The 18,625-nt window shown below is 52.3% G+C and overlaps 1 protein-coding gene across 6 annotated transcripts in view; it reads left to right on the top strand.

Annotated features, from left to right (window-relative positions):
• The window catches only part of MSI2 (musashi RNA binding protein 2), a 401,411-nt gene that overhangs the window by 335,040 nt on the left and 47,746 nt on the right, over positions 1-18,625 (top strand). For all 6 annotated transcript variants that reach the window (XM_065911079.1, XM_065911078.1, XM_065911080.1 and 3 more), the window contains one exon: positions 9,835-9,949. In XM_065911079.1, coding sequence (XP_065767151.1) covers positions 9,835-9,949 — 115 coding nt within the window. The remainder of the gene's footprint in view (positions 1-9,834; positions 9,950-18,625) is intronic.

Genomic DNA, 18,625 nt, shown 5'->3' with positions numbered 1-18,625 from the left:
CCTGCTCTGCCCGGCTTCCCGGGGATGCGTGAGCCACTGCTCAAGCCGTGCTTTTCTGCTTTTCTTTTCTTCTCTTTTGAATTGAGAAATGAAGCTGGGCCCAGCCCCGGGTCTCTGGCAGAGCCCCCCCACACACCTCCAACGAGGATAAACACCCAGCTTGTGGCAGAATTGGGGCACCTGCTGGAGGCTGAGGTTTCTTTTCACTTTGAAATGCCCTTGCAGGTTCCCAGAAATGAAAAGAACAGCTGCTGCCGCCACCATCAGCTTTTTCCCCAAACAGTGCCGCCTGGGAGGCTGCCTTGGTGCACTTTGCTGATGAGAGCGGCAAGGCGGGCCTACCTGGCCAGCAGGTCGGGGAGGTCAGGAAGGAGGTCAGCAGTGACCAGCCCAGAACTCCGGCCGGGGCGGCTGGGCGGTCACTTTCTCCTTCCCTCCCTGCTCGGCAGGCTTTGGGGTTTTCATTTTAAGCACAGATGTGAACTGGCTTTGTCACCTTGAAGGGCTCACACCTAGACTTGGTGTGGAGGACAGTCAGGTGTGAGCCAGCGCCAGCTCCTACAGAATTAGCCAGCTTAATTTCTCAGCTCCCTGCAGCCCTGTAGCGTAGGCACTGTTCCTCTGCTCCACAGACAGAAGATCGAGGCACAGAGAAGTCAGACAGCTGGTCCCAGCTCAGAGCCGGCCATGGGGCAGTGACGAAGCCAGAACTCGTAGGCTCTGGGCTAGACCTCAGGACGCGGCCGCCCACCCCCTAGATCTGGGCGAGGCGGGAGGCTCGGGTGCACACTGGGGCCCGTGTCTCTGGGCAGAGTTGGAGGTCCATTCCTCTCCACTCCTTGGCCAGACGCTGAGCCCCTGCGAGGGAGAGCAGCCTCCTGAATTCATTTGTGTCCACACCAGCCCTGCCTGCTAAAAACGGGGTGCTGATTGCACTGGTTTATGACCACTTTCACTTCGCCGTCGCTGATTTTAATAAAGCCCCGAGCAGAGGAAACAGTGGGTAAAATTAGTTCTGAAGTGCTGAGGGAATTAATTCTGGGACCAGGATCGGGGATGGCCTTGGGGAAGGAATAACTTCTGAATGGGCCTCGAGGGCTAGACAGATGGAGGGTAGGGAAGGGCTGGCCAGAGGCCTGGAGGTGGAGACAAGAGTTTTGAGTCGGGGGACCTGGGATTGAAGCTTGGCTGTGTCGTTACATGGCTTTGCGACATTGGACGGATCCTTCCTCGAAGCCTGTTTCCTTTTCCACTGTGACCATGGGGTTGTTGTTCAGTTGCTAAGTCACATCCAACTCTTTGTGACCCCATGGGCTGCAGAATGCCAGGCTTCCCTGTCCTTCACCGTCTCCCGGAGTTTGCTCAGACTCAAGCCATCGAGTCAGTGATGCCATCCAACCATCTCATCCTCTGTCGCCCGCTTCTTCTCCTACCTTCAATCTTTCCCAGCATCAGGGTTTTCTGATGAGTTGGGGCTCTTTGCGTGAGGTGGCCCAAGTATTGGAGCTTCAGCGTCAGTGCTTCCAATGAATATTCAGGGTTGATTTTCCTTTAGGATGGACTGGTTACCATGGGGTGAATCAGGCCAACTCATAGAGGCAATGGGGAGTTGATTCATGATTAGTTGAGGACAGTGGACATTCACAGAGAACATCTGTGTGCCAGGCACTGTTTTATGTGTGTTACATATATGTATTATGTATGTTTACACAAGCACACACAGACACCCGAGGATGTTGTGACCATGCCTCGAATATGGGGAGTGCTCACAAAACGAAATGTTCCTTCCTCCCCAGTCAAAGTTCTGCACCCTGCAGGGCTCTCCATGCTCCTTGAGTGACTCTGGGCCAGTTAGAGCAAGCGCGTGTCCTCTGAAGGCAGATGCTTCTGCTGGCCTCCTTCACCTCCCAGGCTGGCATTTCTATTTCAGTTTGAACAGTAACACCCACCTGCTTGAACTCCATCGGGACTCCAGTGGGGGTCACCTGTCGGTGGGGACCCCTTTGCCTTGGAACAGGACAAGTCATCCGTACAAGTGGATCCTCTGGTGCCTGGCCGCATGCTGGTCCCCGTCTGCAAGGGCAGTGCCTGGTGGGGATGTCGGGCAGGGAGAAGGGCGGTGAGCACGTGCAGACCTCCCTTCCGCTCACCCTGGCCGGTCCCAGGGTCCTCCCGCGTTTGCAGAGGGCAGAAGAGCTGGCTCTGGTGAGGTGGGGTGCAGCAGGATGGCTAGGCGCCCCGCCCCGCTGGAGTCGAGGCTGGGTCTCCCCAGGGCAGCTGCTGGGGTTTGCAGGGTGTGTGTCTGCAGCCAGGCCCTCAGCTGGCTGCCGCCCTGAAATGGGAGCGATGGCTGAATGGGGGCTCCATCTTCATCTGCTGCGACCATGCCTTCTCCAGCACATTCAGCGCTCTTGAGGCTGGCTCTGGGCCCCGGGCCCGAGGCGGGATGGGGACTTGGCTCCCCTCCGAGGAGCTCACCCGGGCTTTGTCTTGCTCTGCGGGTTCCCGAAGGCCAGAGCCCCACAAGGAGCCCCCCTCTTGGCATTTCTGGAAAAGCTTGTGGCTAGCGGAGAGCGTGTGAAAGAGCAGTGGGCAGCAGGGGGAGAAGGCTGAGCAAGGGACACCACGGTGGGCGCCTTGTGGGGTTTTGGGGGGCAGCTCAGCCCTCCTGCCTCACTGGAGATACGGGGGAGCTGCCTGCTGGAGGTGGAACTCCAGAATCCTTACACCTGAGGGTCTTCGACCCTTGCACTCAGAGAGGAAGGCAATGTCAGCGTGGGGCTCCAGAGGCTCCGGGCCAGCCTGAAGCCCGGCTGGGTAGGGGGTGCGGCTCCTTGCTGGTGGCCAGGCGTTTTTTTTCGGGGAGCTACACAGAATGATGGTGCCTGAGGCAGAAGCCACCAGCGCTCCCTGCGGGTGCTCAGCCGCCCAGAGAGGCCCACCCGCCACTCTGGCCCTCCCGCCAGCCCGACTGCCCAGGTCGGTCTCTGCGCAGCCGTGAACCTTTATCCTTTGAAGTCGGCCCCTCTGTCCCTGGAGGGTAAGCCCCTGCTTACATGACCCGTGTGGGGGAGGAAGCGGAGCTGCAGACACTGGCCCCTTCAGGCCGCACAGAGCGCCCTTGTGCTGCGTCCTGAGCCTGGGTTTCCCCAGGCTGAGGCCCGGCCCCAGGGCACGTGCTGACTGGGGCCGCTTGTGGAGAGACCGGGAGGACAAAAGCCTTTTCATGTCTCAGACCTGGGCGTCCTCCTCGGGCTGCCCGTCTCCTCCAGAAGGGGCTGGGCGGGAGCTGGCCTCTGCATGGGCTGCGGGCCCGTGGGGCGCGGGCGGCCGCTGAGAATGGCTGCAGGAAGACCATCCCCGCTGCAGTCCTGGCGCCGTCTCCAAAGTCAGTGCCACTTTGCGACCCCCGCCTGCCCGTCCCCCGAGAGAGGGTGGCACGGGGCCCACTGTCCTGGTTGGGCCAGGACTCCAGGTGGGCCTGGGTTCAAACCCAGTCTCCCCACTCATGGTTCTGCAGCGCCGGCACCCTGTGCGATGTCCTGGGCCTCAGCTTCCTGCTATGCGGCATCTGTATGGCCATGCAGGGATCGTTCGGTCCACTGGCAGAACAGAAACACAGAAGGCACTTGGATACAAGCACTTCATAGATGGTGAATGTCCTGAGGTTGCTAACCGCACTGTGCTCATGTAAGAAAATATCTTTATGTACAGGAGATGCAAAGTGTAATGTATGCAGCCTACTCTCGGATAGTTCAGGAAAAAATACACAATTAGAGACAAAGAGCATGCAAATGAAAAGGCAGAAGGCACGAAGCATTCACAACAGATGACTCGTAAAGTGTGTGAAAGTGAAAGTCGCTCAGTCGTGTCCAACTCTTTGCAATCCCATGGACTATACTGTCCATGGAATTCTCCAGGCCTGAACACCGGAGTGGGTAGCCGTTCCCTTCTCCAGGGGATCTTCCCAACCCAGGGATCGAACGCAGGTCTCCCACATTGTGGGCAGGTTCTTTACCAGCTGAGCCACAAGGGAAGCCCAAGAATGCTGGAGTGGGTAGCCTATCCCTTCTCCAGCAGATCTTCCCAACCCAGCAATTGAACTGGGGTCTCCTGCATTGCAGGCAGATTCTTTACCAACTGAGCTATCAGAAAAGGGTGTGCAGTGTCCTTTGCTCTGTCCTTTTGAAATTGTTTCTTAGTGGAGAATTAGAAACAGTAGACCTCCTCGCTGAGTGGCTTTGGGTCTGACGGGCAGCAACAGAGGCACCCTCGCAGAGGGCTGAGACCATGCATCGGGCTCACAGCGGGCTCTGACTCGCCCTCTGGACAGACGGCCGCCGCCCCAGCTCTCCTGTCTTTGAAGACGGGCTTCCTTCTGAGCCTGTCATCACAGGGCTGCAGGGAAGCCACATCCTCTCCTGCAAGGCCATATGGCCAAGCAAAGCAGCATATTTGGAATTTTAAAGCAAATTCATGAAGCTCTGGGGGTTGGCACATCATTGGTGTCTGGATCCCAGTGTGGGGTTACTTGGTGGCTTTGCCAGCCATGAAAGTTGAAACGGGAGACCTCGTCTTCCTGGCGTGAGCAGTCGGTCACAGGTGGCCTCCGAGGCTTCCTGCGAGCACAGACCCCCCTGGAATCCCCTGCGCCACCTCCTGCCGCACCCCCAGGCACTGTTCTCTAGTCGCCAGCTGAAGCAGCAGCAGTGCCAGCGATGGGGAGACGCTGCAGAGGTGGGGTCTGAGCTGCTGATTTGGGGAGACCCGAGCCTCGGAGGTATTCCCTCTTCAGAGGGCACCCCCCTCCTGAGAGCCTGAGAGCGAGCACTTGGGGTGGGTGGGGGGAGCATTTACTGTCAACGAGGGGCTCTTACCCAGAGGCATGGGGCTGAAGGAGCTGGAGACCTGATCCCCAGGAGAACCACTCCAGAACCACTCCATCTGCCTGCAGAGCCAGACGGGCATCTCCAGAGCTGCCCTGGGAGGGGAATGTCTGTGCCCCAACTTGTTCCCCGTGGTGAAGGCAGCCCTTTGGTGCCCACCGCCCCCAGCCGCCGATCGCCACGGGTCCCACCGTCCTGTGTGCTGACTGCTTCCACTGATCTCATGGGCAGTCAGCCTCCACAGATGGCCCCTGCGACCTAGGCCTCCCAGCCTCCATGCCCTTGCGTGTTGCCCTCCCGCACTGGATCCAGGCTGGCCCAGTGTAACCAGTCGGAGGGGATGGAAGTAGCCGTGCCACCCAAGGCGGAGTTGTGGGAAGCCGGGCAGCTTCTGCCGTGGTCCCTTGGGATGCTCACGTTTTTTGGGACACTCTCTCTTGGGTCTCCGCACCCATGCTGGGAGAAGCCACAGTGAGCGGTGCCAGCCAAAGCAGTGTCCACTGCCCGCCGTGGGAAGGAGAAAGGGCTCTCGGCCCTCCCCCGAGGCAGGCTTCCTCTGGCTGCCGCCCCAGCCACTCTCTGACCACAGCGACATGAGTGAGCACAAGTAATAGCCCCGCTGGGCCCAGTTCACACTCAGAAGCCCAGGAAGGATGATAAATTAGTGCTCGGAGCCCCCAAGCGTGGGGGGAGTTCGTCGCACGGCAGTTGAAAACCAGGACAGTGTGCGGCCAGGTGACTTCATGCACAGAGCTGCAGAGATGGGCAGGGTTCCCCCGTTGGGGTTCTGACTTCAGTACTCATGCCATGTTCTCTGGTCTGCCCAGGACCCTGTGGGAAAATGGTGGGGATGGGTTGACTCAAATGTGGGCCGATTCAAGAAGCTACGGAGGCCGACAGGCCCAGAAGTGGCAAGGATGAGCGATGAGTGTTGGCCTGTGTTGGGAGAACAGCGCAGTCAGGACCTGCTCCTTTCACAGACTGACAGACAGTGGCCGGACGCTGCCTTATATGCTTTATGTGTCTCTGCACCCCTTCTGCCTGGCACTCGCTGGGCATGCCGCATCCCTCAGCCCTGTGGCATTAAGTGGTTGCATCTCCTTGACCCTAAGAAGCAGGCAAGTCAGTCCCTGCTTGCGGAGGAACCAGAAAGTAGAGGCCGACCCTGATCCCTGCCCTGAACACTCAGTCTGGTGGGAGACACGAAGCTTCTGCCAGTCTGGTGGGTGAAGGCCAGAGTTGCAGCCTCAGCAAGCCCCTGGCCCTCTGTAAGGACACAGGATCCAAGCAGACAGATCTATGCCTCTCTCCCCTTCTATGTGCTTCTTCCATCCCAGATCATCAGAGGAGGTGGGGTGGGGGCCAGGCCCCCTGGTCCTACGGAACCTTTCGAGAAGCTTTCAGTGCCGGCCGAGCCAGGCTAGGCCCCCTGGGGTGATGGCTGCCTCTCCTGTCACTCAGGTCCCCGGGATGTGTGGGGGGCCCCCCAGACAGAGCGTGTGCCGCGGCCCCTGGCCCCCAGGAGTCCTCACCATTGACACGGCGGGCGGCAGGGGCTTAACAGAACCCAGGCGGCCAGTGCTGCCCGAGGTGGTGGCGGATGAGACAGAGCAGAGTCAGCGGAGCCGCCAGCCCCGTTCAGCGGGAGGAAGAGTAGGTGGGTTTGTTGAACATACTCCCATTACAGTCAGTTAACCTTTATGTTTCCCAAATGAAAATTGTATAAACCTGAAATTTTCGTTGATCAGGTTGCCTGGAAACAGGCAGCAGGTTTTCATAAGACAATGCAGTAGATTGTCACCGATAGGACTATTAGGAAGCGAGCCGCTTAGCGTGTTATTCTGGAGCCCGGTGTTGGCGTCAAGTAATTATCTGTCTGCCTTTGCACAGCACACCTATCTCCCCAGGCCTGGGCAGGCGCTGGCAGATGGGGCTTCTCAGCCTGCTTCTGAGGCCGAGGGGTGAGACCTGGGGTCCAGGAGCGCAGTGTCAACCCTGGGCTTCGGAGAGGCATCTGAAAGACCCAGTTCTCGTGAATTTATTTCCTATGAATCACCCCACCCTGCTTGCAAGAGTAATGCTCAGAGCAAGAAAAACTGGGAGAATAAGCAATAATGGTAGCATGTACAAGGTAGGGACATGTCTGGCAGTGAAGAATTCGCCTCCAGGGCAGGGACGCGGGTTCGATTCTTGGTCTGGGAGCTAAGATTCCACACGCTGCGAGACAGCTAAACCCACACACTGCGATGAAAGATCCCGCATGCTGCAAGGAGGATCCTGTGTGCTGCCACTGAGACCCAAGGCCGCCAGTAAATTAATAGTTTCTTTTTTAAAGAATGTACAATGGAAATAAAGAACAAAGTCACTCAAGACGAATTTGGTGTGTTTCTTTTTTTAGTATTTTTCCCATATGTGATACATACACTTGCTTATTTTCCACTGCCACCTGCCTTTTCCCCGACCTCTTGCAGTTCAGGTGACCAGCCACCCTGGTTCACCCAGGACTGAGGTTTTCCAGTACCAGTGTGTATTCCTGTCAGCCTGCCTCTCCGACTCTGCATAGCTTTCAGTCTGCTTGGGTGAGCCACCCTCAGCCTCACTCTCCGTTCTTGGAGTGTTTGTATTTCCTTTTTAAAAAGAGTATAACTAATGCTTGTGGTGAAGAGCCTCGTCCCTGTGGGATAAGTCTCTGTGCGTAGGATCACTGGTCACAGGATAATGTGCATTTATGGCTTTTACTATTCACCAGGTTGCCCTCCAGAAAAATATGTGCCAGTTTCCACCCCTGTTCCCCATAGTCTCCGGGACTCTAACATCAAAGAATCCTTTCATTGCAGTCCGTCTGGTGGGCGAAAGATAATGTCTCATTCAGGAACGTATGCTTCTTTATTGGACTTCTGTGAATTGCCTGTTCGTGTCCTTTACCCATTTCTCTTTGGGGATGCTCGTTCCTCTTAATCTATAAAAACTCTTTGTTTTAAACATGTCAGTCATGAATGTTGACTCATTTGGGCCATTTTTTTAAAAACGTGTGGTTATCACTCTTTGAAGAGCAACAGTAATGCTTATTATCCAGCATCTTTGAAGAAAGAGGAGTTAATATTTTAGGTAATTAAAGCTTCCCCTAGCCTTAAGCACAAAACTAGTTTTTAATTGAAGTATTTGGAATGAGAATATCTCTAAAATGGATAACCCATGTAGGTCCTTTTTAAAACAAAGCACATCACACACAAGTTTAACTTTCTCTTCATCTCTCAGATGTGCCGTGAGCTATAGTAACTTTCTGTGTGGTAGTGACCCCTCAGCAGTTGGTGAGCAATGTGCCGTTTGGGCTTCTATACCACATGGCCCCAGACTGCCTCTTAGCAAAAGATATCTGAGTCTTTTCCGCATCACCATCAGGCTGTCATGCTGTTCGTCTTTGCGTGCGGCTTTAAGCACCCCTGCCTTGCCCTACAACATTCCGTCTTCATCAGCAATGGGACTGATTACCTTCTAGCAAGGCTTGTTAAGTCTGTCTGTAAACTGGAAGCACAAAAAGCGCTGAGCAAGGGCCTAAAGAACACTAGTGAAATAACGGTGTAGGAGCTTCAGCAGGCAACAGTTTTACTTACTTCCTAGGGTTTCTATTACGTACCATTAAGGTTGTTAAATAAACGACTTCTGGATGTGGGCAGAATAGGATTAAGAAGTTTTGGAGGCAGAGGGGGAAACAGAAAGGAAAGATTAGCAACCACTTGAAGACATAGCTGCAAAGTGAGAAACCGGTAATCCGTGTTTAATCTTATTACTTCCATGGGAGTGTGCTGGGGCAGGTTTTATGGAGATGGTGGCATCGCTGACCTAGAAATTTTAAAAATCCAACTTCCTGGCCTACACCTACTGGGATATGGCTTATAAGTGGGTTTCACAAGCCTTTGGATGCTTGGTTTTGTCATCTATGATATGAAACTAATAAGACTTCAGCTCAGTTCAGTCACTCAGTTGTGTCCAACTCTTTGCAACCCCATGGAGTACAGCACGCCAGGCCTCCCTGTCCATCACCAACTCCCAGAGCTTACTCAAACTCATGTCCATTGACTCGGTGATGCCATCCAACCATCTCATCCTCTGTCGTCCCCTTCTCCTCCTTTCCCAGCATCAGGGTCTTTTCCAATGAGTCAGTTCTTCACATGAGATGGCCAAAGTATTGGAGTTTCATCTTCAGCATCAGTCCTTCCAATGAACACTCAGAACTGATCTCCTTTAGGATGGACTGGCTGGATCTCCTCGCAGTCCCAGGGACTCTCAAGAGTCTTCTCCAACACCACAGTTCAAAAGCATCAATTCTTCTGCACTCAGCTTTCTTTATAGTCCAACTCTCACATCCATACATGACTACTGGAAAAATCAAAGCCTTGACTAGACGGACCTTTGTTGGCAAAGTAATGTCTCTGCTTTTTAATATGCTGTCTAGGTTGGTCTTAACTAGCCAGTCTGTTTAACGAGACACAGGATCAGATGGCCTGATATGAAGAGTCACTGACCTGATGGAGCCTGAGAGAAATGTGTAAACATGTGCAGGGCCGCACAGTCGTGACGGATTATTGCTGTTGCTGCTGTCACTGTTCACGGATGCATCCAGCAGCCATTGCGGTCTCCTTACCTCTCGTGCCTTCTGCACAGGTTTCAATCTGAGCTCCAGTCCACGCCTGTGCCTCTTCAGCTGATGTCCTGGCCGCCCCTCCAAACCCAGTCTCACCCTCTTGGGTTTTTCTAAAGCAGGATTTGCACAAGTGGTGTGTTTTCTTCAATATTTGTTTTGCAGGCCATTTACTCGGCATGGCTATTTTTACAGTGAGTAAGGAGCGAGGCTAAAAATAACTTAGCTGGTAACCAGATCAGTTCTGCATTTGACATTTACATGGAATTCATTTGCATCTCATTTGTTCGCCTTTCTGTTTAACAGGTAGAATGTAAGAAAGCTCAGCCGAAGGAAGTCATGTTCCCACCTGGGACGAGAGGCCGGGCCCGGGGACTGCCTTACACCATGGACGCGTTCATGCTCGGCATGGGGATGCTGGGTGAGTCTGGGCCAGGGCCTGGGAACCGGCTCACCCTCCAACTGGGCAAGCTGCTTCATCTGTCCAAGCATCAGCTTCCCCTTCTATCTATGAGGATGGTAATCCCTCTTGCAATACAGTTGCGACCGCCAAATTAGCAGAAAGAGACAGGTCGAGAGATAGGCATCTTGTCCTATGCCTGACTCATCGGAGATACCTGATATTATTTTTTTCCCCTTTCCATTCCCTTTTTCATAAGGAGGAAAAGTTACTCTCTTTGCCTCAGGCTTCTCTACTGACATGGAGCTCTTAAACACATAAGGACTCCTAGCTGACTTAAACTTATGTGGGCTGAGGCTACATTGTCTAAAACTTGGAAGAGGGGATATGGCAAGGGTGGGCGATAATCCTGTCTGTTTAAATGATTAACATTTTTCTCTTGGGATATCAAAATTTGCATTTAAATGGATGTCTTAAATAACCTGTTTTATTCTTTATTTGCAAAAAAAAAAAAAAAAAGATGAAAGGCGAAGTGTGTTTGTTCTGACGAAAAATGATCTCTCCTGGCCTTTAGAGAAATTGAGTTGCACATTATGCCCCTTCCTTAAAGGTATCGCTGTCCGTCCTGTGTAGATAATTGAAAATCTTGCCGCTTAAATGGCATGAAAGATGGAGAAAGCAGTGGAGAAGCGTAATGGTGTGGTTCGCAACAATAATTAGAAATTTCAAGGCGAGAGAACGGTATTTTAGTGCAAGTTATTGTGTGTTGGGAAAATACTAATTAAATGGGATAAATGGTAGTTAATGGTGAAATTCCATTCAGGCACACAGCCTGTCTAGTTTTAATGGGTTTCATTTGGTTTGGCTAAGAGTCTCTCTTCTATATTGTTTGATAAGCTCTTTGTGTATTTTCAGATTTGCTGGTGTTTAAATCACTCCTCGCTCAGTTTTAAATTTATAAAACTTTTCTTGGCTTTATAAATTCTTAAAAATAATTGTATCTATTTGTCTTTGGAAATAACAGAAGCACGTAAAGTTATTTTGTGGAACTTTAAAAAGTGGAATGAGAATTCTCAAAATGGCCAAGATGCTAATTCTTAAATTAACTTTTTAACTTTAACAGAATTTCAGGGAAAATTCCTTTTGTAATTCTTTAAAAGTTGGCTAAATGGTTCTAACACTTAGGTGGAAGTTGAACTCATGACAATAAATAAGAAAATTTTTTTAAAAAGAGAAATGAGAAAAAAAGAGAGTTTGACCATATATCAGAGCATAGTATAAAACTACAATAATTAAAATAGTGAGGCATATAGGAAGGCGCCTGTTGGTAGAAAAAGTTAAAGAGCCTAAACTAAATGTATTTCTATGTACAAGTTTAATTATTATAAAGAAATTAAATTTTTAAAAAATCAGTGATAATTATTTCCTGGTTGACTACAAGACATTTCATGTAGCTCTTGCTCTAAAAGATAATTTTTATATGGCCTTTATCTTATGTTGTATACACAAAGAAACCCCAAATGGATTAATTGCTTTGAATTTTAAAATCAAATCTTAAAAAAGAATTGAACCCATTACCACCTTCTGGCTTTCAGATTCTTGAAGTTTTAAATGTTGCATATAAAGTCTCTAGGGCCTCAAATGGGGAGACTTTGGGGGTCCAGATCTTCAGGAAATGCCCCCACCTTTCTGCCTCTCCCTTAGTATCCTTTATGATAATGCTGGGAAGAGTAAGCTGGTTTTCTTCCTGGGGAGGCAGAGGTCTGGAGCGAAGTAAACTCATTCACATCAGCTGACGAACAGCTAAATGTGGCTCAGTTGTGCTCTCCCCAGACGCCAAGCAAGGTCTCAGGGTTCCAGAGACCAGAGGTTTCCTAACGGGTGGCTGCAGGAGGCATTCAACAACAGGTGGTCCTGGAGGCTCTCTGCCTGGCTCAGGGCCAGCACGGGGCGGCAGAGCTTATCAAGGCAGCTGGGGCCCTGCCGTCACGGAGCAGAGAGAGGTGACATTTAGCAGCGCATCACGCAGGTGTGGGGTTACTCATGATAGAGTCGTGAGGGGCTTCACAGGCACATGGTGAGGAACAGAAGCCAGTCGCAGGAATCAGGGAGCACCTCCCGTGTGGAGGTGACCTCTCAGCTAGGATGCGAGGCATGAAGAAGCCAAGGGCAATGCAGAGCGAGTAGCTGGAACCCCAAGGGCCAGCAAGCCTGCTGGTGGGGCAGGTCCAGGCAGTGTGTGTGGAGAGAGGTGATGGGCCCAGTGGCCTTGACCACAGCTGGGAGGGGGCAGGCCCAAGTGGGCTGCGCTTCTCCGGACGCAGTCCAATTAGCTCCTGCTCATGGAGGGGTGGGAACGTGGTGAATGCCAGGTGTTTGCTCATCTGCCCCAACTGTGTTCTCTCACGTTCCAAGTTGTGACTTCTCTGAGCTGCCGTGAAGAGGTAGTGATGGTTAGTGTCAGATGTCCTTGTGGTTGAGTCTGTTGGTTCTTGAGGCATCACCGCCCCCAGCTCACCCCATCCCCCCCACCCTCACTGCTTAAGGGCTGGACTTCTGCCCACATGGCCCTGGTCGAGGCTCCCACCAGGGAACGCCCCGTGCCCCGGCCAGGCCCCATGGATCTCAGAGGCTCTCCTCCTCCACCAAGCGGGCAGAGAGCTCTCTGAACTCAGCTGAACTGCTGAGCTGAACTGCGGGTGTGGGTCCAGCATCCACTGCGGGAGGCCGTGTGAACTCTGGGGAAGGGCTCAGGACTCTGAAATCCGGGGGTGTAGGCTTCTCTCCTGGCCAGTGTGTGACGTGGGGAGGGACAGCCCCGCTGCCCTGCAGTTACCCCTCCATCGGGAGGTGGGAGCCCACACTTCAGGGGGTGTTGAGGATAAATGCAACCATACCATGCCCAGCTAGTGCTGTGTCTCATCAATACATCAAGGTACTGTTTAGAAAGAAAGAATTTATGCTTAACCAAACCTCAGTGAGAGGTGATGACCACTTTCAGGACACTAAGATGTTTGAAACAAAAGAAGTGTGTCTTCCAATCAACAAAATACAGTAATATATACTCAACCTGGGAGCAGTTATTAGTAACATACTGGGGAGCCCTGGGCAAATTACCTTCCAAGTAGGTGCCTGACGCCCTTCCACTTGGGACCCCTTCCTGCCAGTGACCCAGAGCATCGCTCGACTTGCCTCTGTGTGTGACTTGTGCCCTGGCTCCTGCATGCTCATTCTCGGATCAGACCACCAGTCAGAAGTGTGGGATTGTGTTTGAATTTCTGCCTCCCAAGAAGAGCCATGCACTGGCCTCCAAGCCTCCTCGCCCCCAGCTCTCCTGAATCCCCCAGCTACTATGTTGAGGCCGTCCGGATGCCTGCCAAGATGGGGCATCCTGAGAGGTCCCCACGTGTGCCCCCAGTCAGGAACCAGCTCAGCAGAGGTGCAAATCAGACCAGCACCCAGGAAACAAACCCACAGTCTACAGTCTGGTCGACCTGCCCCCACCCCCAGCTGGGCTGGGGTCTCCGCCAGGCCTCTCATGTGCTCGCCAGGACCTTCCCAGGACTGCACTCCATTTCGCCCACGGGTGCAGCTGGGCAGCCCGAGCTCCTGGACTCTTGGGCGAAGAGGATGCCATCTGCTGCACTGTGACTGAAACCCTTGCTTTTTCCCTCTGAAGGGATGGCATCGCCAGAGTCTAATCCTTTGGCAGGATGGCCTGACCTGACCCGATCAGTCACCCGGGTCCCCAGCTCCACGGTGCATTGGCCTCCATATCAGTCTTAGAATCACCATCATCGCCACCACCACCAATTTGGTTAATGAGCTTGGCTCACGCAGAAACACTTCCATTTAAGTTTGTTAAGGAGATGAGGTTCCCGTGATTAAATTTTTATTGTTGAAAGGATAGAAAATTATGTAACACTGGTAGAGATTTTTAGAATTGAGACTATAACCCGCTAAAGCTTTTAAATCCATTCACTCAACAAGTGTCTGTTGAGTACCTGCTAAGTGCCAGGCATTGTTCTAGATGCTTAGAAGGCAGCAGAGAAAGAAGTCTGTGGTATCAGGGAGCTGACATTCTAGTGAGACAGCGGACACCCTCGTCTATAAATGACTTGAAACCATGAAACTAATTTTTAAATGCCCTTTAAGATTTTCTCCGTACTTTGGGAGGTCTCATCAGAGGGAGGCTGATGAGAGTATCGTTGCACAGTTATTCTTTCTTGATCTCTTGATGTAACGGCCAACCTTCTTGAAAAGAAACCTACAGCTGCTTTGGTTTTTGGTTTTCATAGCCTTTGACAGAATCATTGGAATAATCAGCCCAGTGGGAACTCCTTGAAGAAAGTGTAGGAGAGGAGTCATCGTTCCCTGTCTTTGAGATGGCCAAAACCAAAATCAACCAACACCCCTAGGAAAGGTATTTTTGCAGCCCTCATACTTTGTTCTCTGCCTTGCCCACCAAGTGCATTAGAATCTCTGGATTTTCTTAAATGAAGGTGGACTCAATAAAAGCAAACATGATTATTGTTGGTATATCTGATTCCTCTTGGCCTTCTCTGCCCTCAGCCACATAATCCTACTGCTTCTATCTTAACCTCGCTGGGCACACACTACGTAACATGTTTGATACTAGTACTAGAGAAATACCTCATTGCTGAGGCTTTGGAAAAAAGCTTTGCCTCACGGGCCCAGAAGTGGAGAGACACTGTTGATGGGCTGCAGAAAGCCAGAGGCATTCTCACCAACACTGAAATCCTGACCCAGTGCCCCCGACATTAAGCCCCTCAGAAATGAAAGCCAAAAAAAAAAATTTTTCTTTTTTTTTTTTTTTTTGTCGGAAGTGGCAAGGAGCTATAATCTGCTGGCATTCACTAATCAAAAGGAGATTGGCTGGAACATACAGCCGCATGCCTAGACTTATTTGTAATGTCAACTGGGATTTGTCTTTCCCCTAATATCTGTTGAGGTCATACCCAAAAGGAGGTCTCCATTTGTTCAGCTGTTTTCTGGCAAACAGAGGAAACTCAAAGTTCAGGTCTTCGTTTTCCTTCTAGAGCAGCACAGTGCACTGGAACTTTCCGTGATGGTGGAAAAACTCTGTATTTGCACTATCCAGGCTGGTAGCTACTAGCTACATGTGCCTATTGTGTATTTAAGGTGGGGCAGAAGAACTGACATTTTTAAAATATAGTTTATTAGATTAAATGTTAATGGGATAGCGCAAGTCTGGAGGAGCCCCTGCAACTCCAGGTGATGACGGTGGTCGAGGTCCTTATAGACGGTGGCCTGGGAAGGGCTCTTGGCACCTGGTACCACATCTGTATGCAGACCTCATGGAGCTGCCTTGGTGCCCGAGGCATACTGTGCACACCGCAAGCAGATTGTCCCTCACTAGCAGCTCCCTGGATAAACAGCCCTTGTCTCTTGTCTCTTTCAAGTCGGGGCCCTCAGTGGAGCAATTTTCCGTGACTCTGAGTTAGGTGAGTCACAGAGCTGGGAAGAGAATTTGTCACCTGCCCATCTAAAATATAGACATCCTTCAGGGTTGGAGCAAATACCTGGAGCCACAGTTCTGAGAATTCTTCCAGCATCGCCCAAATGATTGGACTGGCAAATTCAAAATCTCTTGTTGATTTCTGATTTCTCCCCCCCAACAATGGAAAGCCTGTCTGCACGAAAGGTGGTCATCCAGGCAGAAGGTTTGGTTTTTTTCTTTAGTGACAAAAGATAATTACTGTGGGATTGATCAGGCATCCAGAGTACTGGAGCAAATAAATTGTGCAGTGGCCAGTGCAGGAGGGGCCTGGCTGCTAATGGAAGCGGTGGCTGGGTCATCTCACTGTAATGTGGCTTGATGGAGCGTGTGCATGGGGCCGCTGTAATGTGCTATTGATATGCAGCCAGCCAATTTCCCCCGTGTGGCCGGGGCTGTGGGCCACTGGAGCAGAGCTGGGCTGCACAGCAGTAAATGAAGAGGAAAATTGAAGTAATGTTGTATTATACATTTATGATTTCATCTGCTTGACCCAGAGGATGTTTGGCGATGGGGGGTGGAGATAAGATCCCCCACTCAGGCAGATGCCAAGTTCTCATCTTTGTTGCATAGGAGACAGTGTTGACATGTCCAGGAAGACTGGGGTGAGGCCCCAGATTGGAGTGAACTTGACCATTTTTTCGTCCGTCCTGTGCCAGAGAGAAAGCAGACACGGCAGCATTGTACTGGTGACCTAAATCAGGGAGGGCCTGGGTGCTCACCACCCTCCACCCCACCTACCCTGAGGGCGTCTCAGCAGCGACACCCAGGCTTGCGATTTGCCGTCACATTGACACTGAAATATGTAAGACCCCAGTGCTGGAGTTAGAGGCAGAGGGATCGTTTTCCACTAGGAAAACCCCTCAGCAGCAGTGATTTGGATGTTTGCATATAATCCATTCATCAATATTGTTGAAATAACAGTAAGAAATCTAGTGCTGAAAGATCTGATTTGATAGCAGGTGATTAATTTGGAGGAGACTTGGGCAGACCACCCAAGTTGGTGATACCGAGGAAGGAGCCAGTGCGTGTGTCCACTTGAGGCACCCGAGTCCCCGTCTCTGTCGTCCTTTCCCCGTCGGATGCCAGAGCTCAGCGGACTCACTGGGGTCTGCTCCCCTGTAGCCGGGGCAAATCTGCCAGGTCACCCTGGCTGGTCTGGGCAGCCGGCTGCCAACCAGGAACCAGGTGCTGGAGAACAAACTCATGGGGAAAGAGCAGCAGCAAGACCCTTTTGGGGTGTAAACAGGTCGATTGACCAGTGAATTGTGATGGCAAATTTGGAAAGGCTCTGGCCAAAGCAAAGGAAAGGAACCACAGCTGGTTTCTGTTGAGAATTGGGGTCTCCGGTGAGAATTAGCGCTGCAGGGGACCTGCAAAGGTCCCTACAGATGGCACGGCTCAGGTACCCAGAGGAGAGGGGGTTACCCCCCATGGCATGGCCCTGGGCCAGAGGCAGGGCTGGAGAACCGCCTCCTGATGTGCAGTCCAGTAAGCTTCTGTCCCAGGTCTTGACAGATCCTCTGGTCAAGGCAGAAGCTATGACTCCAATAAGCAGAGAAGTGAGGAAGGGTGAGGCCCATTTCTGAACCTCTGAGGGGCTTCCCCGGTGGCTCAGTGGTCAAGAATCCACCTGTAATGCAGGAGACGCAGGTCCAATCCCTGGGTCAAAAAGATCTCCTGGAGGAGGGCATGGCAGCCCACTCGGGTCTTCTTACCAGGAGAATCCCGTGGACAGAGGAGCCTGGCAGGCTACAGTCCACTGGGTCGCAAAGAGTTGGAGACGACTGAAGTGATTTAGCACGCACCCATGAGGTGTAAGAGCACCAAGGACAGGCAGCAGGAAGACCTGCCAACTCTAACTCATGTTGAGGCTCCCAGGCTGGAATTTCATGAATGATCCTGGTCTTCAGCCATCACCTACAGGGTCAGAAAATGCTTGTAACTTGTGAGAAGCTACCTTGAAGGCAGATGATGTGCCCCCAGAGCCTGTGTTTAGGGTATTTAAGTTGCTGTCTGGAGCCACAGGGATACATGTGGAAACCTGTCACTGTGATTCTTATGGCTGGAGGGAGTGGAGACTGTCCTAAACCCGCCCATCAGAGCAGCTTTCTACCAGCGTTTTGGTGACAAAGCAACAGAAATAACTCTGACTGCTGTCAGCAGTAAAGGAGATTATTGGAAGGGGCTTGGGCAACGCACAGAACTGCCAGGAAGACTGGAGAACAGAAAGGCACTGGGGAGCTAGGCGGTCAGCCACAGTCCAGCCAAGGGACAGCCCAGGAATGACGCGGTCAGTGGGTAGCTGTGGCTTTCTTGGACCCTGGGCTCTGTGTGCTGCTGAGGCCAGAGCAGATTCTGAACTGCCCTCCTTCTATGCCCCTGTGGCCCCGGGGCCGACTTCCACTAGCCCAGCCCAGGTTCACAGTCTGTCCCAGCTGCCAGGCTCAGCAAGAGCAGGAGGGAGGCCTTTCGGGACTCAAACACAGAGACGGGGTTTCAGGAGCCAAGCAGCCAAAAACAACCACAGACATCTGGCTCAGAGGTCAGAACACAAGTCAGGCAGGTGATGGCGGTGGTGGTGGGAGGGTGACCAGGGTGGTATTTTAAGAGCGTGAAGGGACTGAAATTCTACGTTAAGCAGAGAGAGATGGAGGGGCTGGCCAGCTAGGAATGGGGTAGCCACGGGTGTCTGATGTTCAGGGTTAGCCCCAGCCTTCTTTGTATCCTGAATCAAGAGGCTAGGACGTGGGGAGGGGCACAGTAAGGGGAAGGGAGCTGAAGTGGCTTCTCCTGGGGGGCTGGTAACAGACCGAAGACTGCATGAGCCCCAGAACTTGCCAGGGGTCACCGCTGCACCCACGCACAGCCCAGCAGTGGTTTCCACAGCCACCCCTCAGTTAACCACCACCCTCGGGGTCCCCACTGAGATGGGTGCCTGGAAGGACCACGCTTGCTCGGAAATGCCCAGCGAGGCTGTATGTTGATGCTCATGGTGCACATTTATAGCCAGGGCCTCCCAGTTCTCCGAGGGCCTTGGGAAGACACGGTGGCTTCTCCCTGCCTGGACGCGGCCGGGTCCCCGCGTCTTCTGGGCCGCATCTCACTGGGCCCACTGTCTTTCCAGAAGCACAGGGTCAACCCTGAGTTTGCCCCCA

Source organism: Muntiacus reevesi, chromosome 18, assembly GCF_963930625.1.
Source record: "Muntiacus reevesi chromosome 18, mMunRee1.1, whole genome shotgun sequence".
Classification (NCBI taxonomy): Eukaryota; Metazoa; Chordata; class Mammalia; order Artiodactyla; family Cervidae; genus Muntiacus; species Muntiacus reevesi.
This window is presented reverse-complemented; position numbering and strand designations above follow the sequence as displayed.